This window comes from Oncorhynchus masou, chromosome 24 (genome assembly GCF_036934945.1).
Source record: "Oncorhynchus masou masou isolate Uvic2021 chromosome 24, UVic_Omas_1.1, whole genome shotgun sequence".
Taxonomy (NCBI): domain Eukaryota; kingdom Metazoa; phylum Chordata; class Actinopteri; order Salmoniformes; family Salmonidae; genus Oncorhynchus; species Oncorhynchus masou.
Window position 1 is genome coordinate 50,304,040 of NC_088235.1, and position 16,968 is coordinate 50,321,007.

The 16,968-nt window shown below is 42.1% G+C and overlaps 1 protein-coding gene across 1 annotated transcript in view; it reads right to left on the reverse strand.

Annotated features, from left to right (window-relative positions):
• Positions 1-13,762: 13,762 nt before the first annotated feature.
• LOC135512299 (serine protease HTRA1A-like) overlaps positions 13,763-16,968 on the reverse strand; it is a 34,645-nt gene continuing 31,439 nt past the window's right edge. The window contains exons 7-9 of the mRNA XM_064934185.1: positions 16,227-16,284; positions 15,879-15,974; positions 13,763-14,755 (exon numbers count right to left, since the gene is read on the reverse strand). Of these exons, the coding sequence (XP_064790257.1) occupies positions 14,587-14,755; positions 15,879-15,974; positions 16,227-16,284 (323 nt within the window). The 3' untranslated portion in view covers positions 13,763-14,586. The remainder of the gene's footprint in view (positions 14,756-15,878; positions 15,975-16,226; positions 16,285-16,968) is intronic.

Below are 16,968 nucleotides of genomic sequence, written 5' to 3' on the forward strand. Positions count from 1 at the left end.
TTTCCAGCCGACTAGACGCTTTCTTCTTCGATGAGGTTTAACTGCAGTTGGCATCCAATAAATGTTGCATGACAGCCACCTATAAGACTGGAGTACAACTCCCTTATACTTTGCTTGAATAAAGAAATACCCTACCATCAAACACGACACTCACAAAAAAGTAATAATAATACAAAATAACACCACCCTACTCCACTATTTAAATCTATTTAGTACTACTTCAGGCCAACAGCCTGAAAGGATGGGAAACCACCACTGAACACACCCTGTAAGTCCTCTGACATCAAGTCTCACACACCCAAATACCACTCTGCAGCTGCCACCACAAACTCAATGTTCTGCGACTTATATTCCATCCCTGCAGTACAGGTGATAACCATTCCTATAAATGCTAAAAATCCAATCTTACTGAAACATACAATACCAGTCATTCAAGGGTTTTTATTTATTTTTACTATTTTCTACATTGCAGAATAATAGTGAAGACATCAAACTATGAAATAACACATATCATGTAGTAACCAAAAAAAGTGTTAAACATATATTTGAGATTCTTCAAAGTAGCCACCTTTTGCTTTGATGTCAGCTTTGCACACTCTTGGCATTCTCTCAACTCAGGGTGGCAGGGTAGCCTAGTGGTTAGAGTGTTGGACTGGTAACTGAAAGGTTGTAAGTTCAAATCCCTGAGCTGACAACGTACAAATCTTTCGTTTTGCCCCTGAACAGGCAGTTAACCCACTGTTCCTAGGCCGTCATTGAAAATTAGAATTTGTTCTTAACTGACTTGCCTAGTAAAATAACCTTGGAATGCTTTTCCAACAGTCTTGAAGGAGTTCCCACATATGCTGAGCACTTGTTGGCTGCTTTTCCTTCAATCTATGGTCCAACTCATCCCAAACCATCTCAATTGGGTTGATTGTGGAGGCCAGGTCATCTGATGCAGCACTCCATCACTCTACTTCTTGGTCAAATAGCCCTTACACAGCCTGGAGGTGTGTTGGGTCATTGTCCTGTTGAAAAACAAATGATAGTCCCACTAAGCGCAAACCAGATAAAGATGGTGTGATGCTGGTTAAGTGTGCCTTGAATTCTGGCATTCTGCATCGACACACCATCTTGAATTCTAAATAAATCACCAACAGTGTTACCAGCTAAGAACCATCACACCTCCTGCTCCATGCTTCACGGTGGTAACCACGCATGCAGAGATCATCCGTTCACCTACTCTGCATCTCACAAAGACACGGCGGTTGAAACCAAAATTCTCACATTTGGACTCATCAGACCAAAGGACAGATTTCCGTTAGTCTAATGTCCATTGCTCATGTTTTTTGGCCCAAGCAAGTCTCTTCTTATTATTGGTGTTTTTTAGTAGTGGTTTCTTTGCTACAATTCGATAATGAAGGCCTGATTCACGCAGTCTCCTCTGAACAGTTGATGTTGAGATGTGTCTGTTAGTTGGACTCTGTGAAGCATTTCTTTGGGCTGCAATTTATGAGGCTGGTAACTGTAACTCTAATGAACTTTTTCTCTGCAGCAGAGGTAACTCTGGGTTTTCCTTTCCTGTGGCGGTTCTCATGAGAGACAGTTTCATCATAGCGCTTGATTGTTTGTTCAAGTGCAGTCACAAAAACCTTGAAAGTTCTTGAAATTGTCCAAATTGACTGACCTTCATGTCTTAAAGTAATGATGGACTGCATTTCTCTTTGCTTATTTGAGCTGTTCTTGCCATAATATGGACTTGGCTTTTTACCAAATAGGGCTATCTTCTGTATACCACCCCTACCTTGTCCCAACACAACTGATTGGCTCAAACACATTAAAAAGGAAAGAAATTCCACAAATTCACTTTTAACATGGCACACCTGTTAATTGAAATGCATTCCAGGGGACTACCTCATGAAGATGGTTGAGAGAATGCCAAGAGTGTGCAAAGCTGCCATCAAGTAAAACGGTGGCTACTTTGAAGAATCTCAAATATTAAATATATTTTGATTTGTTTAACACTTTTTTGGTTACTACGTGATTCAATTTATGTTATTTCAAGGTGTTGATGTCTTCACTGTTATTCTACAATGTAGAAAATTGTTTTAAAAAATAAAGAAAAACCCTTGAATGAGTAGGTGTGTCCAAATCTTTGACTGGTAGTGTATATCACTTGTTGGTTGATCTCTCTGTACTGGTATAGATCTACTACTCACACCACTCCTCACAGGATCCCTCCGCCTTGACCAATTTTCCTCTTCACTGCCTCAGCAATGACAACTTCCATACTACTCCAACCCTGGAAACCTCAACCTGCCTCTCTCGCACGGGACATTTCTAATCCCCAGCCCCATGGGTACCTTTACAATTAACACATACCAATAGTTTCCCCAATGCTACACATTCCTTTGTCTCATGCCCTTCTGCACACTTCTCACACCCAGGAACCTCCCTCCCACACACTGCTGCCACATGCCCATAAGCTCGACACCTGTAACAACATAATGTATTCGGCACAAAAGCGTGTACATGATAACTTATATATCCTAACATCACTTGGTCGGGCAAACACTCAACATCAAAACTCAAAAGAACAGACAACAACTCTTCTGTTTCACCACTCATGCCACCCCGTCTGCGTCGCACTAAACGACGAGCATCACAAACACCGGGAATCTTCCCCTTCAGCTGGTCAACTTTTACATTTATCGCTGCCCCAGTAATCACTCTTTTCAATAGCGCCCTTTTCTTGAGAGCAAAACAATTCACATCTCTTGCACCCACTTGTTAACATGGGGGGGGGGAGCTGCTCACTCTGATCAGCAGAAACACAAACAATTATCACAAGACTACTTGTGGTTACCCTCACCGATTCCACTTTCTCCAAAAACTTTACTCCTAGGGCTCCTGAGTGGCACAGTGATCTAAGGCACTGCATCTCAGTGCTCAAGGCATCAGTACAGACCCTGGTTCAATTCCAGGCTGAATCACAACCGGCTGGGATTGAGAGTCCCATAGGGCGGCACACCATTGGCCCAGTGTTGTCCGGGTTATGTATTGGATGGGGTAGACCGTCATTGTAAATAAGAATTTGTTCTTAACTGACTTGCCTAGTTAAATAAAAGTTTAAAAAAAAAATTGTCACAGACTCATCTTTATCCCATCTTTATCTTTAACTTCACCACTCCTACCACCTCCGAAACTTTGCCCTCATTCACTTCCATTTCTCCACCTGTCTTCAGCTCACTCTGCTTACACTTTCTATTATTCTTATTTAACAAACCACCTCCTTTTTTCCCACAATTGTTTAACCGACTCAAGCTCGCCCTCTTCCTCCCTCCCTCTCTTAGACCTCCTCTGCCTCTCTTTTTCCCTCCATTCCTCCTCCGTATTCCAGGTATACGTCTCCTTATGATAATATTGCACTTCTCCTGAAATACATCTTGTTCTTGCCTTCTCAAGGGGACGCAATTTAATCGGCTGTCACAATCTCCGTACAATCAGCACAAACCCCTCGGGATGTATCGCTCGCCAGTGCATCCCACTTATAAAGCAGCTGCCTTGTGTTGATGTTCTTCTTTATCAATAGCTACCGCGACGATTTAATATTTTAAACAACCACGCTCTTCCAACCGCCATCCACTGTCTCGCTTCCTTCAGCCTCCCTTTCCTTGACCCAACACGTTCATCTTCTTCTTTATAGGGGTTTTACAGAGGACTACATCCAAAAGTTGTATTGCTGCCTCCTACTGTGTGGGATGAAAATAAAAGATCCCAAAAGACAACAATTGCAGCATGTGGATAAAAATACTCATACTGACAACCAGAAAGTCACTCAATATGCTCTATTTTGCCATACAACTCTCCTTCAGTGGCCTCCAATTGCTCTTAAATACAAGTAAAACTAAATGCATGCTCTTCAACCGATTGCTACCTGCACCTGCCCGCCTGTCCAACATCACTACTCTGGACGGCTCTGACTTAGAATACGTGGACAACTACAAATACTTAGGTGTCTGGTTAGACTGTAAACTCTCCTTCCAGACCCATATCAAACATCTCCAATCCAAAGTTGAATCTAGAATTGACTTCCTATTTCGCAACAAAGCATCCTTCACTCATGCTGCCAAACATACCCTTGTAAAACTGACCATCCTACCAATCCTCGACTTTGGCGATGTCATTTACAAAATAGCCTCCAATACCCTACTCAACAAATTGGATGCAGTCTATCACAGTGCAATCCATTTTGTCACCAAAGCCCCATATACTACCCACCATTGTGACCTGTATGCTCTCGTTGGCTGGCCCTCGCTTCATACTCGTCGCCAAACCCACTGGCTCCATGTCATCTACAAGACCCTGCTAAGTAGTCCCCCCTTATCTCAGCTCGCTGGTCACCATAGCATCTCCCACCTGTAGCACATGCTCCAGCAGGTATATCTCTCTAGTCACCCCCAAAACCAACTTAGGAGCCTGGGATGGGGACACATCTTCTGTTGCTAATAACCCTTGCAACTCTTCCACTGTGAATTCATGAAGCCCCAAATACATTCCCGCCGCAGCCACAATGATGTCCAATTTCTTCGACTTCCATGCTTACTTGAGCCTTGCAGTTTATCACAGTTGCAATGAACGCCACAAAATCCACTTCCTTTACATACAGCATGTCTGGTTTTCTTAGTTGACAAACATTCACTATGGGCTATGGTGCATTCACAACCATCTCTTAAACACTAGTGTCACTTTCACTCTCAATACTTTTGATTGCCTCCACATAGCAGATCCAATTGACCACCCTAACTTTAGACACCTTAACTTCCTTCACCCTCAGAGAGCACTCCATGAACACTGGGTCATGATCCACAATTGCAACATGGCCGTTCTTCACTTCGATCTCTCCGTATACTCCTTCCATCTGCACACATTTGAAACAATTTTGCATTGTTGTGGTTTTGACACAAAAGATCTTACTCCTTACCTCTTATATTCTATCTTTACATGCGTAGGTGGGTATTCACTATTGAAAACAAATGCTCCCTCTGACATACTGCTGCAAGGTCACCCCAGTTATCACTCCTTTTAGCTTTGCTTTGCTGCCGAGAGCAAAGCAGGACAAAACTCTCATCTCGAGTCGCGAAACGCATTGGCCCTCTCCCTCTGGGCAGCAGACACACAAAAAATAAACACAAGTCCACTTCTGGATACTTTGACATATTGATATAACCTTCTTCACCCAGTCTGATACCACAAACAGATTGGCCAAAATGCCTCTCTATCATGGTTGACAACTCCACGGTGTTCGCCTCCCAGAGCGAAAAGAACCTTGGTGTGACCCTGGACAACACCCTTTTGTTCTCTGAAAACTATCAAAGTAGTGGCTCGATCCTGCAGGTTCATGCTCTACAACATCTGTACCCCTGCAAGTTATCCAGAATGCTGCAGCCCGCCTGGTGTTCAACCTTCCTAAATTCTCCCATGTCACCCCGCTCTTCCGCACACTCCATTGGCTTCCAGTCGAAGCTCGCATCCACTACAAGACCGTGGTACTTGCCCATGGAGCAGCAAGAGGAACTGCCCTATACCTTCAGGGTCTGTTCAAACTTTACACCCAACCCAGAGGTCCTGCCACCTCTGGTCTCTTGGCACTCCCACACCTATGGGAGGGCAACTACCGCTCTGCCCAAGCTCTTCTCTGTCCTGCCACCCCAGTGATATGTGGTTGTCTCACTTAGCTATCTTAAGGTGAATGCACTAACTGTACATTGCTGTGGATAAGAGTGTCTGCTAAATGACTAAAATGTAAATGTCCTGGATTCAGTTTCTCCACGAATCATGCTCCCACTGGGCCAGAGTCATCTCAGGTATTTTCCTGATCATTGGGGTGTGGCTTGGAAGTCTTCACCTCACCTGTCGGCGCAAGTTCCTCGTCTTCACTTCTGTCAGGTTCAATTTCTGAGAGTTCACTCTCCGTTGACTGTTCAGGGTTTTCAGGAGCGTAACATGTAATTATCTCAAAATGACAATGTCCTTGGCTTGTATTTCGCAGATGTTGCTTTGGGTTTTGAACATCGTGCCCTTATTTTTGCTTTGCGTCTTCTCGCCATCCACCATCTTCTTCCTTTCTGGCCTTGGCCTCCTCCGATGCAGTTTTCATCACCCAAGGACTGCAATTAAAATGTACACTCCTGTTTCCTTTGGACACAGCCAAGAAAATCGGTCACTTCACCGCAAGATAACAGTTGACCAACCATCAAATGCAATGTTTTCTAGTACCCCAACGACTTTGATGCGTTGTGATAGTAAACGTGTGTGATTGCATAAAAACGGACAGAAAACCCACAGTTCTGCTGAAGTCTACTGCCCACAGTGTGGAATGAGCACACAACTACGGAAACATTACCAGAAATTTGAGATGTTTGTCAAATGTAAATCTTAAAGTTCTTCTTTGACATTAAAAGAAAAATCAGCCCCTGTTGTCTTCGTAGACCATGTGCATTTCAAACCTGTCTTAAAAAAAATTCTGGCAAATTACTGATACTGATTTGTAGTATAGTATACCCCCTTTTATAATAAATAAACAGCACCACTATCTTCAGCCAAAGAAACAAACAAGAAAAAGAAGAATGGATAATCCACAAACTCACATGATATGATCAATTACTGACACAATTAACAAACTGGCTGAAAATGAATAAACTTCATGGCAGGTTGTGTAATTATACCAACTGTAACCTAGGGCCTATAGGTTCGAATTGTGGTTTTATTAGCCCTTAGTTTTCTGGAAAAAAAAATAACTTTTTATAAAAAAAAGAAATATTGTTGGACATAAAATACTTTAAAAACAAGTGATTTCAATTTAATAAATCAGTTCCCAAGCATTCCCACTCTTAATAGAGAGACATGTGATTGGATACAAATGTAAGCAGGGTTTGAAATTATTATGTTTTAGTCAACCATTTATATCTATTTGGACTTCTTGCGGTTCATTTGCAGTCTACAAATTATTTGTAATTATGTTCCGGCCCCCGACCATCAGCTAGAGAAGAAATTGCCCCGTGGCTGAATCTAGTTGATGATCTGTGCGCTGAGTAGAAGTTGGAAAGAAAATTGTGGCATATGTAAGAAAGTACAAACATTGGCACTGAACTGGGACCCAGAGGTTTTTAAATGAACACTGCTTCATGAACATCTCTGAGGCAAGTTGTACCAACTGTATCAACACTGAAATTTCTAGTTATTAGTCTTTAATTACATGGAACAATTTTATGGCATGTAGGCCAACATCTGAACAAGGAGAGGACAGCTTTTTGTTAATGACTATACAATAACAAAAACAGAGGGGAGCTCATGTGGAACATGACTCATTGTGACTGGTAGAGATTCCCACGGGACTAATTTTAAACACAGGTCTCATAACCCCTAGAATTCAGTTTAGCTCAGCTATGTGCATGACATCACATAGCGAAGGTTGACCCTAAGTTATTTCAAACTCCAAAGCAATGTATTTGGATCAGTACCTCTGACCTATGGGCCCCTACATCAGGCTAACAAGGTCTATATGATCAACTGAAACAATTTCTGAGTTAAACATGGACAATGGTTAGTGATGTCACGTTTGATACGGAGCTCCGAGGCATGCGTCGAAATCGCTAAGCAGTATACTTCAAAGCAGAGTGTCGATGCCTTTATCACTTTATCAGAAGCACGTGATCAATGACATCCGAAGCTTCATTTAGTTGAACCTGATTGGTTTGGTATTGTTTTCGGTAGAAGACAAAAAGGCTACACCGCACAAGTGCTACGGCATGTGGGATGTTATGTTGAAAAATGTGTCTGTTCTAAATGATTTTGACCAGCAGGTGCCACTACTGTACACTGTTGATCAAAGCCTAGAGTAATGAACCTATTTTTGACACAATTGGCCGGAAAGCCCCAATGCTTCAGGAAGCTTTGTTTCCCCATCACTAACAAGAGTCTAGGTAGCTACATTTAAAAGGCTCCATTTTACACTAGAAGGTCTGAGCCATTTTTGTATCTAGATCCATCTCTGAGTTTGAAACACAATTTACCAATGTAAGGCAATTAACTCATATTGACACAGCTGAGGGGTAGCCTAAGAAGCATGCTAGATCTACGAAGGGTTCTCTAAAACTAACCAGCTTCAGATTCCAGCTCAGGCTTCACCCGAATTATGACGGTGGATATTGCTTGTCCGACCGTCCCCTCGCCCATTATTATAAGGGCCATTCTGATCCAACCATAAATTCATACACATTTTACCCCTGGGTGGAGAGGATAGAAATTCAATATGTAGCTAGATGTAGAAGGCTAATGTTGACTAGCTGGCTAATCGCTAACGTTGTCCATGAATGGAAGTTAGGCTAGCTAGCAAGTATTTTAGACAGGTAGCCTATGACATCAAGAGTCAACATGTTTTTTACTACTTGCACACACACACACACAAATCAAAACCATGGACACCAATATCAGATTTAGCTTAAATTGTTTTTAGTATATTTTAGTTGTCATTGTATTAGACTAAGCATAGCTAGGTGATTTGATGATGTTGTAGTTTGTAGAAGTGGAAATGGTGCTGTAATAGGAGGCAGCTGCTGTTTTCTTTGCGACTTGTGGTTTCTAAATTAGTTGTTTAGTAATCTAAACATTAACTTGATGGACCATGTTGTAGGTCATGTAACTATCTGTTACACGCAATAGATGTTGCTCTCCAGTTTTGTGATGAAACAAAAGTGTGGTTGAATATATTCTGCTACTGTGTCTCCTTATTGTCTCGGCCTTAGGCCTATATACAGTATCAATGTTGGAAGGCATGTGAACAAACAGGTTATAGAGCAAACAAAGCAATTACCACAACACATAAACTCAGCAAAAAAAGAAACGTCCTCTCACTGTCAACTGTCTTTATTGTCAGCAATCTTAACATGTGTAAATATTTGTATGAACATAAGATTCAACAACTGAGATTTAAACTGAACAAGTTCCACAGACATGTGACTAACAGAAATGGAATAATGTGTCCCTGAACAAAGGTGGGGTCAAAATGAAAAGTACTGGTGTGGCCACCAGCTGCATTAAGTACTGCAGTGCATCTCCTCCTCATGGACTGCACCAGATTTGCCAGCTCTTGCTGTGAGATGTTACCCCACTCTTCCACCAAGGCACCTGCAAGTTCCCGGACATTTCTGTGGGGAATGGCCCTAGCCCTCACCCTCCGATCCAACAGGTCCCAGAACGGGCAGTATGGCTGGTGGCATTGTCATGCTGGAGGGTCATGTCAGGATGAGCCTGCAGGAACAATACCGCATGAGGGAGGAGGATGTCTTCCCTGTTATGCACAGCTTTGAGTTTTCCTGCAATGACAACAAGCTCAGTCCGATGATGTGGTGACACACCGCCCCAGACCATGAGCGACCCTCCACCTCCAAATCGATCCCGCTCCAGTGTACAGGCCTCAGTGTCACGCTCATTCCTTTGACGATAAACGTGAATCCGACCGCTGGCGAGACAAAACCGTGACTTGTCAGTGAAGAGCACTTTTTACCTGTCCTGTCTGGTCCAGCGACGGTGGGTTGCTGCCCATAGGCGATGTTGTTGCCGGTGATGTCTGGTGAGGACCTGCCTTACAACAGGCCTACAAGCCCTCAGTCCAGCCTCTCTCAGTCTATTGCGGACAGTCAGAGCACTGATGGAGGGATTGTGCGTTCCTGGTGTAACTCGGGCAGTTGTTGTTGCCATTCTGTACCTGTCCCGCTGTGTGATGTTTGGATGTACCGATCCTGTGCAGGTGTTATGCGTGGTGTGCCACTGCAAGCACGATCAGCTGTCCATCCTGTCTCCCCGTAGCGCTGTCTTAGGCGTCTCACAGTAATGACATTGCAATTTATTGCCCTGGCCACATCTGCAGTCCTCGTGCCTCCTTGCAGCATGCCTAAGGCACGTCCACGCAGTCAGTAGAAAGGCCTCTTTGGTGTCCTAAGTTTTCATAACTGTGACCTTAATTGCCTACCGTCTGTAAGCTGTTAGTGTCTTAACGACCGTTCCACAGGTGCATGTTCATTGATTGTTTATGGTTCATTGAACAAGCATGGGAAACAGTGTTTAAACCCTTTACAATGTAGATCTGTGAAGTTAATAGGGTTTTTATGAATTATCTTTGAAAGACAGGGTCCTGAAGAAGGGACGTTTCTTTTTTTGCTGAGTTTAGGTTGTACTAAGACTTTTTTCTGGCTTGGCTTTCCCAGTGATTTCACCCACACACTGGCAGTTTTAGGAAATGTTTTTCTTCCTGTAAGCATTACATGGCAAGGCAGGTATTTTGATAGTGTACAGGACTGCAGGCCAGAAGGTTGTGGGACAACCGTGAACAAGAGTAGGCGTGGAAAGATCTCCTTTAAAGTAAAAGCATTGCATGAGTATCTCATCGTATTTGCAGATCAGAGAAAAAATGGCACTTTATAAAAATGTCATGCAATTCTATCAAGAAACAATTTTACCACACAAGTTACTGAAATGACAGGCTAAGAATGAGTAGAGAGATAGAGATGTGTACATCTTATCATACTTCTCCAATGCCAAACGTCTTGTTAGTAATGAAACTGTCCCTGTTTGCAATTAATTAAATCTACAACATCATTAGGAATCTGAACATGGGTGTCAGGTCGCCTAGGTTGCGGGATCAATTCCCTGAGTTGACAAGGTAAAAATCTGTTGTTCTGTCCTTGAGCTAACTCACTGTTCCCTGGGTGCTGTGGATGTTGATTAAGGTAGCCCCTTGCATCTCTTTGATTCAGAGGGGTGGGGTTAAATGTGGAAGACACAATCCAAATGTTCAACTGACTAGGTATCCCACTTTCAAAAGTTCGGCCTACCTTTGCACCCAAGACAGGCAATGCCTACAGATGAATGTGAGTTTTAACTGCTGGCTTCTCTTCCGTAGCTTAACCCAATGAGAGAAGGTCACACGTGTTTCCCTAAAAGCTGTCTCGGTTTAAACATCTGTTTGTCATTGTACAGAATGTGAACAGCTTAATCAATTGATAGTGACAGAATTAGTTCACTTCCCAAGCAAAGTACATTTTTGTATCCTCGGCTATAGAAGGTTGTAGCTCAGCCTCTCAATGTCAACTAAATTAAATAATGATATCCCCATATGCATCGGAGTCACGTCTTTCCAGGGTATTTTACTGCTTGTTTCTAGCATAAAGATATACGGACCAAGGCGCTGTTCGAGATACATTTATATAATCATATCCGTTTAATTTTCTTTAAAATCTTAAGCTAACAAGGGGTAGGCCTGTGCTTTTTGAAATGCTCTTTAATAAATAGAACCCCTTCAATTTGAGTCTTGGTAAAATATTTAAAGAGTGCATGGTGGGTGGAGGAATTGACCAACAATCTATGGATATAGCAGCCTATAACCTAATTTAGTCTGTCTAACAGGTAAATGTACATTACCTCTCATTTATTAAATAGGAAGAAATAGGCTCCAACACAAATCCCTCTTGTTGTTTGTAAGTCTAATTAAAATGAAACCAGTTTAAATGAATTATGACTTACTTGAATTTGCCTACTTTCAGCACCATGAGCTGTCCATTTCTGATTGAATGTGCCATGTCTGCTGCTTCAAGTTTCAGCAGCACAATGTAAGTTACTCAAATATGTTTTATTTTCAGGTCAATAACTACGATAAATAGGCCTACATCATCGGCAAAAAAAACATATTGTTTTTAATAAAAATCAATATAGGAGTAGCGCGTTATCAAAGTTGACCTCTGGTCGTTGTCTTCGCGCTCTCCTTCTCAAACTGAACAGAACATAAACTGCGTCCAAGATTATTTTCAAGATTATTTACCCTACTAAAATACTTAATCTGTCATCTTCCTCACATGAAGGGGATGATGACACCATCTTTGTGAGAGGGAGGCTTTCTGATTTCATTGGTACTCAACTCGTGGCTCAGACACTTCATTCAGGATAAATGGAGTTAGCCCAAAGTTAGCCTGCCCCGGTGCAGGTTAGTTCTGAAGCAGGTTATTTTATTCAGTGTCATAGAAATTGACTTGGCTAAAAGGTGAGCCACTTTCGTATGAACTCAGAGTTGATCAAAGTTACCTTGCTAACTCCTCAATTCTGCTTCGTAGGATACCCCTCAGGGCTAATAGGCAAAGCGTACACTCTTGGAAAAAAGGGTTCCAAAAGGGTTCTTCGGCTGTCCCCATAGGAGAACCCTCTTTTGGCTCCAGGTAGAACCTTTTTGGTTCAAGGTGAAACACTTTTGGGTTCCATCTAGAACCCTCTGTGGAAAGGGCTATGCATGGAACCCAAAAGGGTTCTACCTGGAACCAAATAGCGTTATTCAAAGGCATCTATGGGGACAGCCTAAGAACCCTTTTAGGTTCTAGATTGTAGAGAAATTAGTTAATGCCCTCATGAATCATGACCCTTATGACTGATGGTTTGGGCACAAACCCTGGCAGAGCATTAGTAGACTTCATACATAGGCACACCCTTCCCTTCACAGCTGAATCCACGACTACACCCATGGAGTGACATATGCATGATGTTTTCACTGTCTCTGGGGCAGTTAGCAACCCCACTGAAACAATGTTTTTGCAGAGTGAAGGCTATCAATGCAACACTTTGAAACATCTGTGTGACCGAGACTGAAAAAGTGAAGTGTTTTGATTCTGTGTACCAGGATGTAGTGTTTCATAGAACCGTTAGATGGCAGCAGTTGCTTAACATGTTTCCTTTTTACTGTACTTGAAAATGCACTACAACATCTAGTGTATCATGTTATATAAGCTCTCCTCTTCATGTTACTCTGATGTGTAGCATGTGAATACTGAATTGGGAAGATTAAAATCCTGAGCCTCACCCTCTGCACTATCTCCTCTAGGTGTGATTAAGTGGTCTTGATCATGTTATTCATCCACTGAAATCAGTTAGAATCTAGGCCTACACCAACTGAACTCCAGCATTTTTGGGATACTTTTTCACCTTAATTTATTCAACATAAAAACTATGAATATTGATTTCTCAAGTCTTATTTTTTGACATATTATTTGGAACAATATACACTTCAAACACATCAAATTTACAGAATGGGCTCTCTGGTACTTTTAATTACATTACCAATTTCACACATAGAAATGTACATTACAGGTCATTAACCAATCACAGTCCTCTTTTAGGATTGCACATTCTGAAAATCACCAGCAGAGGGTGGTCTCTTTTAATCCATTTTCCCATTCACTCTATTGGTGATCATAAAATTCATCAGAGCTTCAGAATTAGCAGAGAGCCCACTCTGTGAATTTGATGTACTTGTAGAGTATATTGTTGCAAACAGTAAGTCTTAAAATGAACTAAATCTAAATCTACCTTTGAAATATTAATATTTTTAATGTTGAATAAATCAATGGGAAATGTGTCTAGATTCTGAACTAAAATACTTGATATGTTACAACACACTATAAGGAGTATAATGACACTAAGATGTTGTCTGTATCATTTACGGTGTGTTCATGTGAGTGTCTCATCTGTAGGACCTTGTCTGGATTACGTGTATGGACCATTATCCTCTCTGTGAGGTCAGCCCAACTGCCACAAGAGGGCCAGTATCAAACCCTTATGGGGGCAGTAAAACTAAATATAAAACAGCCCCACATCAATTGTATGTCCTCCTTGTGAGTGTGTGTGTGTGTGTGTGTGTGTGTGTGTGTGTGTGTGTGTGTGTGTGTGTGTGTGTGTGTGTGTGTGTGTGTGTGTGTGTGTGTGTGTGTGTATGTGTGTCATGGCTCAACTCATACACATGCAAAGAAAATATTGTAAATCTAATCTCAGTCAGGGAGCAGTCCATCACAGTGTGTGTGTGTCTGTATGTTTGTGTGTGTGTGTGTGTGTGTGTGTGTGTGTGTGTGTGTGTGTGTGTGTGTGTGTGTGTGTGTGTGTGTGTGTGTGTGTGTGTGTGTGTGTGTGTGTGTGTGTGTGTGTGTGTGTGTGTGTGTGCGTGTGAGTGAAAGAAAGCGATACAGAAAGAGAGGTGGGGAGAGAAAGTGCTTGAAAAAGATTGTGATACGTGAGCTCTTCAGATTGATCCTTTCATCTCCAACATCAAAGTTACCATCATAAAACACTTTATTCTCTTCTCTGTAAATGTCATCAACAAATACACCATAAAACTACAGTACTTAGAATAGGAATTTAGAAAAAAATAATTGCACAACTCGCTCAGAGCTGCTCTCTACATTGTTTTACATTGCCACGGTGGGCCTCCGTCTGAACAATCAGTCAGTATAAAAAAACAGAACAAACAAGTCAAAACAGGTCAACTAGCTAGTGTTTAACAGTTAACAGTACTAGAAGCGTACAATAATAAAAGTGTAATACACATGGATGAGGAAGTACAACTCTGCTGAGATGCTCTATACAATCGTTCCTTTTCAAGGCGGAGTCCAGGTGCATGATGCCACAAAGCCCTAAAGGCCACAGATTGGGGCGCGATTAAACACACATGTCCATATAAGGTCCATTGGTGATGCTAATGAGCATCAGCTCATGGGTGGGGCTGGGGGGTCAGGGGTCGATCTCCATGGGAACGATGGTGATGATGACATCCTCGTTACTACGGCGCACCACCACCTGCAGCGTGGCATCCTTCTTGATGATGGTGCTCACGTCGGTTGCAGAGGAAATCCGCTGGCCGTTGATGGAGATGATGACATCATGCTCCTTCAGACCGCCACTAAGAGAGGAGGAACACAACAGAATGAGAACTACAGCAACAAACATGCTTGATAGAACGGTTAGCTATAATAATAAGATTGTTATTTCAAGGTATTGATTGCTCTTTATTGCACCTACATTCCGCTAGGAATGGATTCAATTGGCCGGGTTGCCTTTATATTTCTTGTTAGAAGGTAAATATAGTTCACACATTATTTGATGCTTTAATCTGTAGTGCAGGACAAATGTGTTGGAATTAACTGAAATCTGCGGCAGGTAGCCAAGCGGTTAAGAGCGTTTGGCCAGTAACCGTAAAGGTAGCTGGTTCGAATCCCTGAGCCGACTAGGCGAGAGATAAAAAAATGGCCAATGTGCCCTTGAGCAAGGCATTTAACCCTAATTGTTCCTATAAGTGGCTCTGGATAAGAGTCTAAATGACAACATATATGTATCCTTCATCCGGACCACAATAATTAGTCAGGGGAAAGTGCTTTGTGCAACACTCTCCCACAGACCAAACACACCCGGAATAGAAATCTAGTAAAACCAAATTACACAAAGACTGGAGTGGTTCCCAGAAGTGACATCAAAGCCTCCACTTTCACACAACTACGCTCCCACCACCACTGATAATACTTCCACATTCCCCTCATTGTACTCAGGCTAACAGGACTAACACTTACACCACCAATGAGACACAGAAGGCCTAATATAAGAACTAGGGCAGGGTGAGAGGGACCAGGAAAACCACAGCAAACCCCTTGCTACTTGAGGGATGAATGGAATAGCTGACCTCAGCGTCTCTCCAACCACAACCCTTCTCTGGTAGAACTGTGGTCACCAGAGATGATCACACTGAATGTGCTGCTGAGGATGTGGGAGGAGGAGGATTTTTGAGTGGGTGAACAAGCAATGTTTTATTAAGGGCGGTTGTATGTGTCTATGTGTATGCATTTGCACGTGAAAATGGGAGTTGAAGGTCTATATACATTTTAAACGTGTACATACAGTGGAAAGAGCCAAAGACAATACCCCTGAGCACATAAAAAGTCAGACAACTTGTCCTCAAAATCATAAGAAACTCATATTACTGGTGAGATGGAGTGTCTTTGTACTTTCTTTCCCTGTTAGTTTGTACTTACGCTGCGGCCGGCGTTTTGGAGATCACCTCCATGACGTAGGCTCCAGAGGTGATATCAGGGAAGTCTTTGTGTCGCACCTTTAGCTCCTTGGTCAACCTAGAGAGTGAAGGGGAAGAAATTAAGGAACCCATTAGGAAAAAGTGCTTCGTTGTCTGTATCCAACTGAAATGCAGTTTACCAGGCCCAGTTCAAACATGTTATTTTTGACAGCTTTGGATAACTACATTCTCCAGTTTAGTGGAAACTTTCACAGTCTCAAGTCTTTCATTGTATTTATCAGAAGTTGACAAAAGAAAACGTCCCATCCTTTTCATTACAAATATGACCAGTTAATTAGGATCTACTTACGCTGGAGTGAGTGTCATCATCCTCACACCAATGTATCTCTTCTTTGCCCCAACTCTTCCTAAGGGAACACAATGAGAAGGAGAAAAAAAAATCAGGAAGAGGGTAGCTCTTTAATCATATGCAAAAGGGGTTTCCTTTTGACTCAAAGAATATCTGGGTGATTCTGAGCCTGGGTCAAATCAAATGTTATTTGTCACATGCTTTATAAACAACAGGTGTGGACTAACAGTGAAATGTTTACTTCCGGGCCCTTTCCAACAATGCAGAGAGAAAGAAAATAGAGAAATAATAGAAAAGAAAAACACATCATACTAAAAGTAGCAATAGATACACAATCCGTAATGATAACTTGGCTATATTCAAGGGGTACCAGTACCGAGTCGATTTGCAGGGGTACGAGGTAATTGAGGTAGACATGTACATATAACTAAGAAGAAAGTGACAGATAGTAAACAGTAGCTAGTCTCCTTTAGCGTAAGGGCTGGCTAATGCTAATAAGCTAGCCTTAGCGCTCAGCATCCTAAAGCTATTGGGTGTCATCCAGTTATTTAACAGTATATTTAGTGAATGGGCAAGCAAAGAATGTTGATATAAGTCGTATTAGGACAAGTGTTTATTTACTGCGAGTGTATTTAATGGGTTTCGTATCTGTAGCTAGCTTGGATGGCTAGCCACTTCGGTAGCTACTGACTGGCTAGCTAGCTGAGACCGAAGACATTTTTCTGACTGAAGCACATACAGT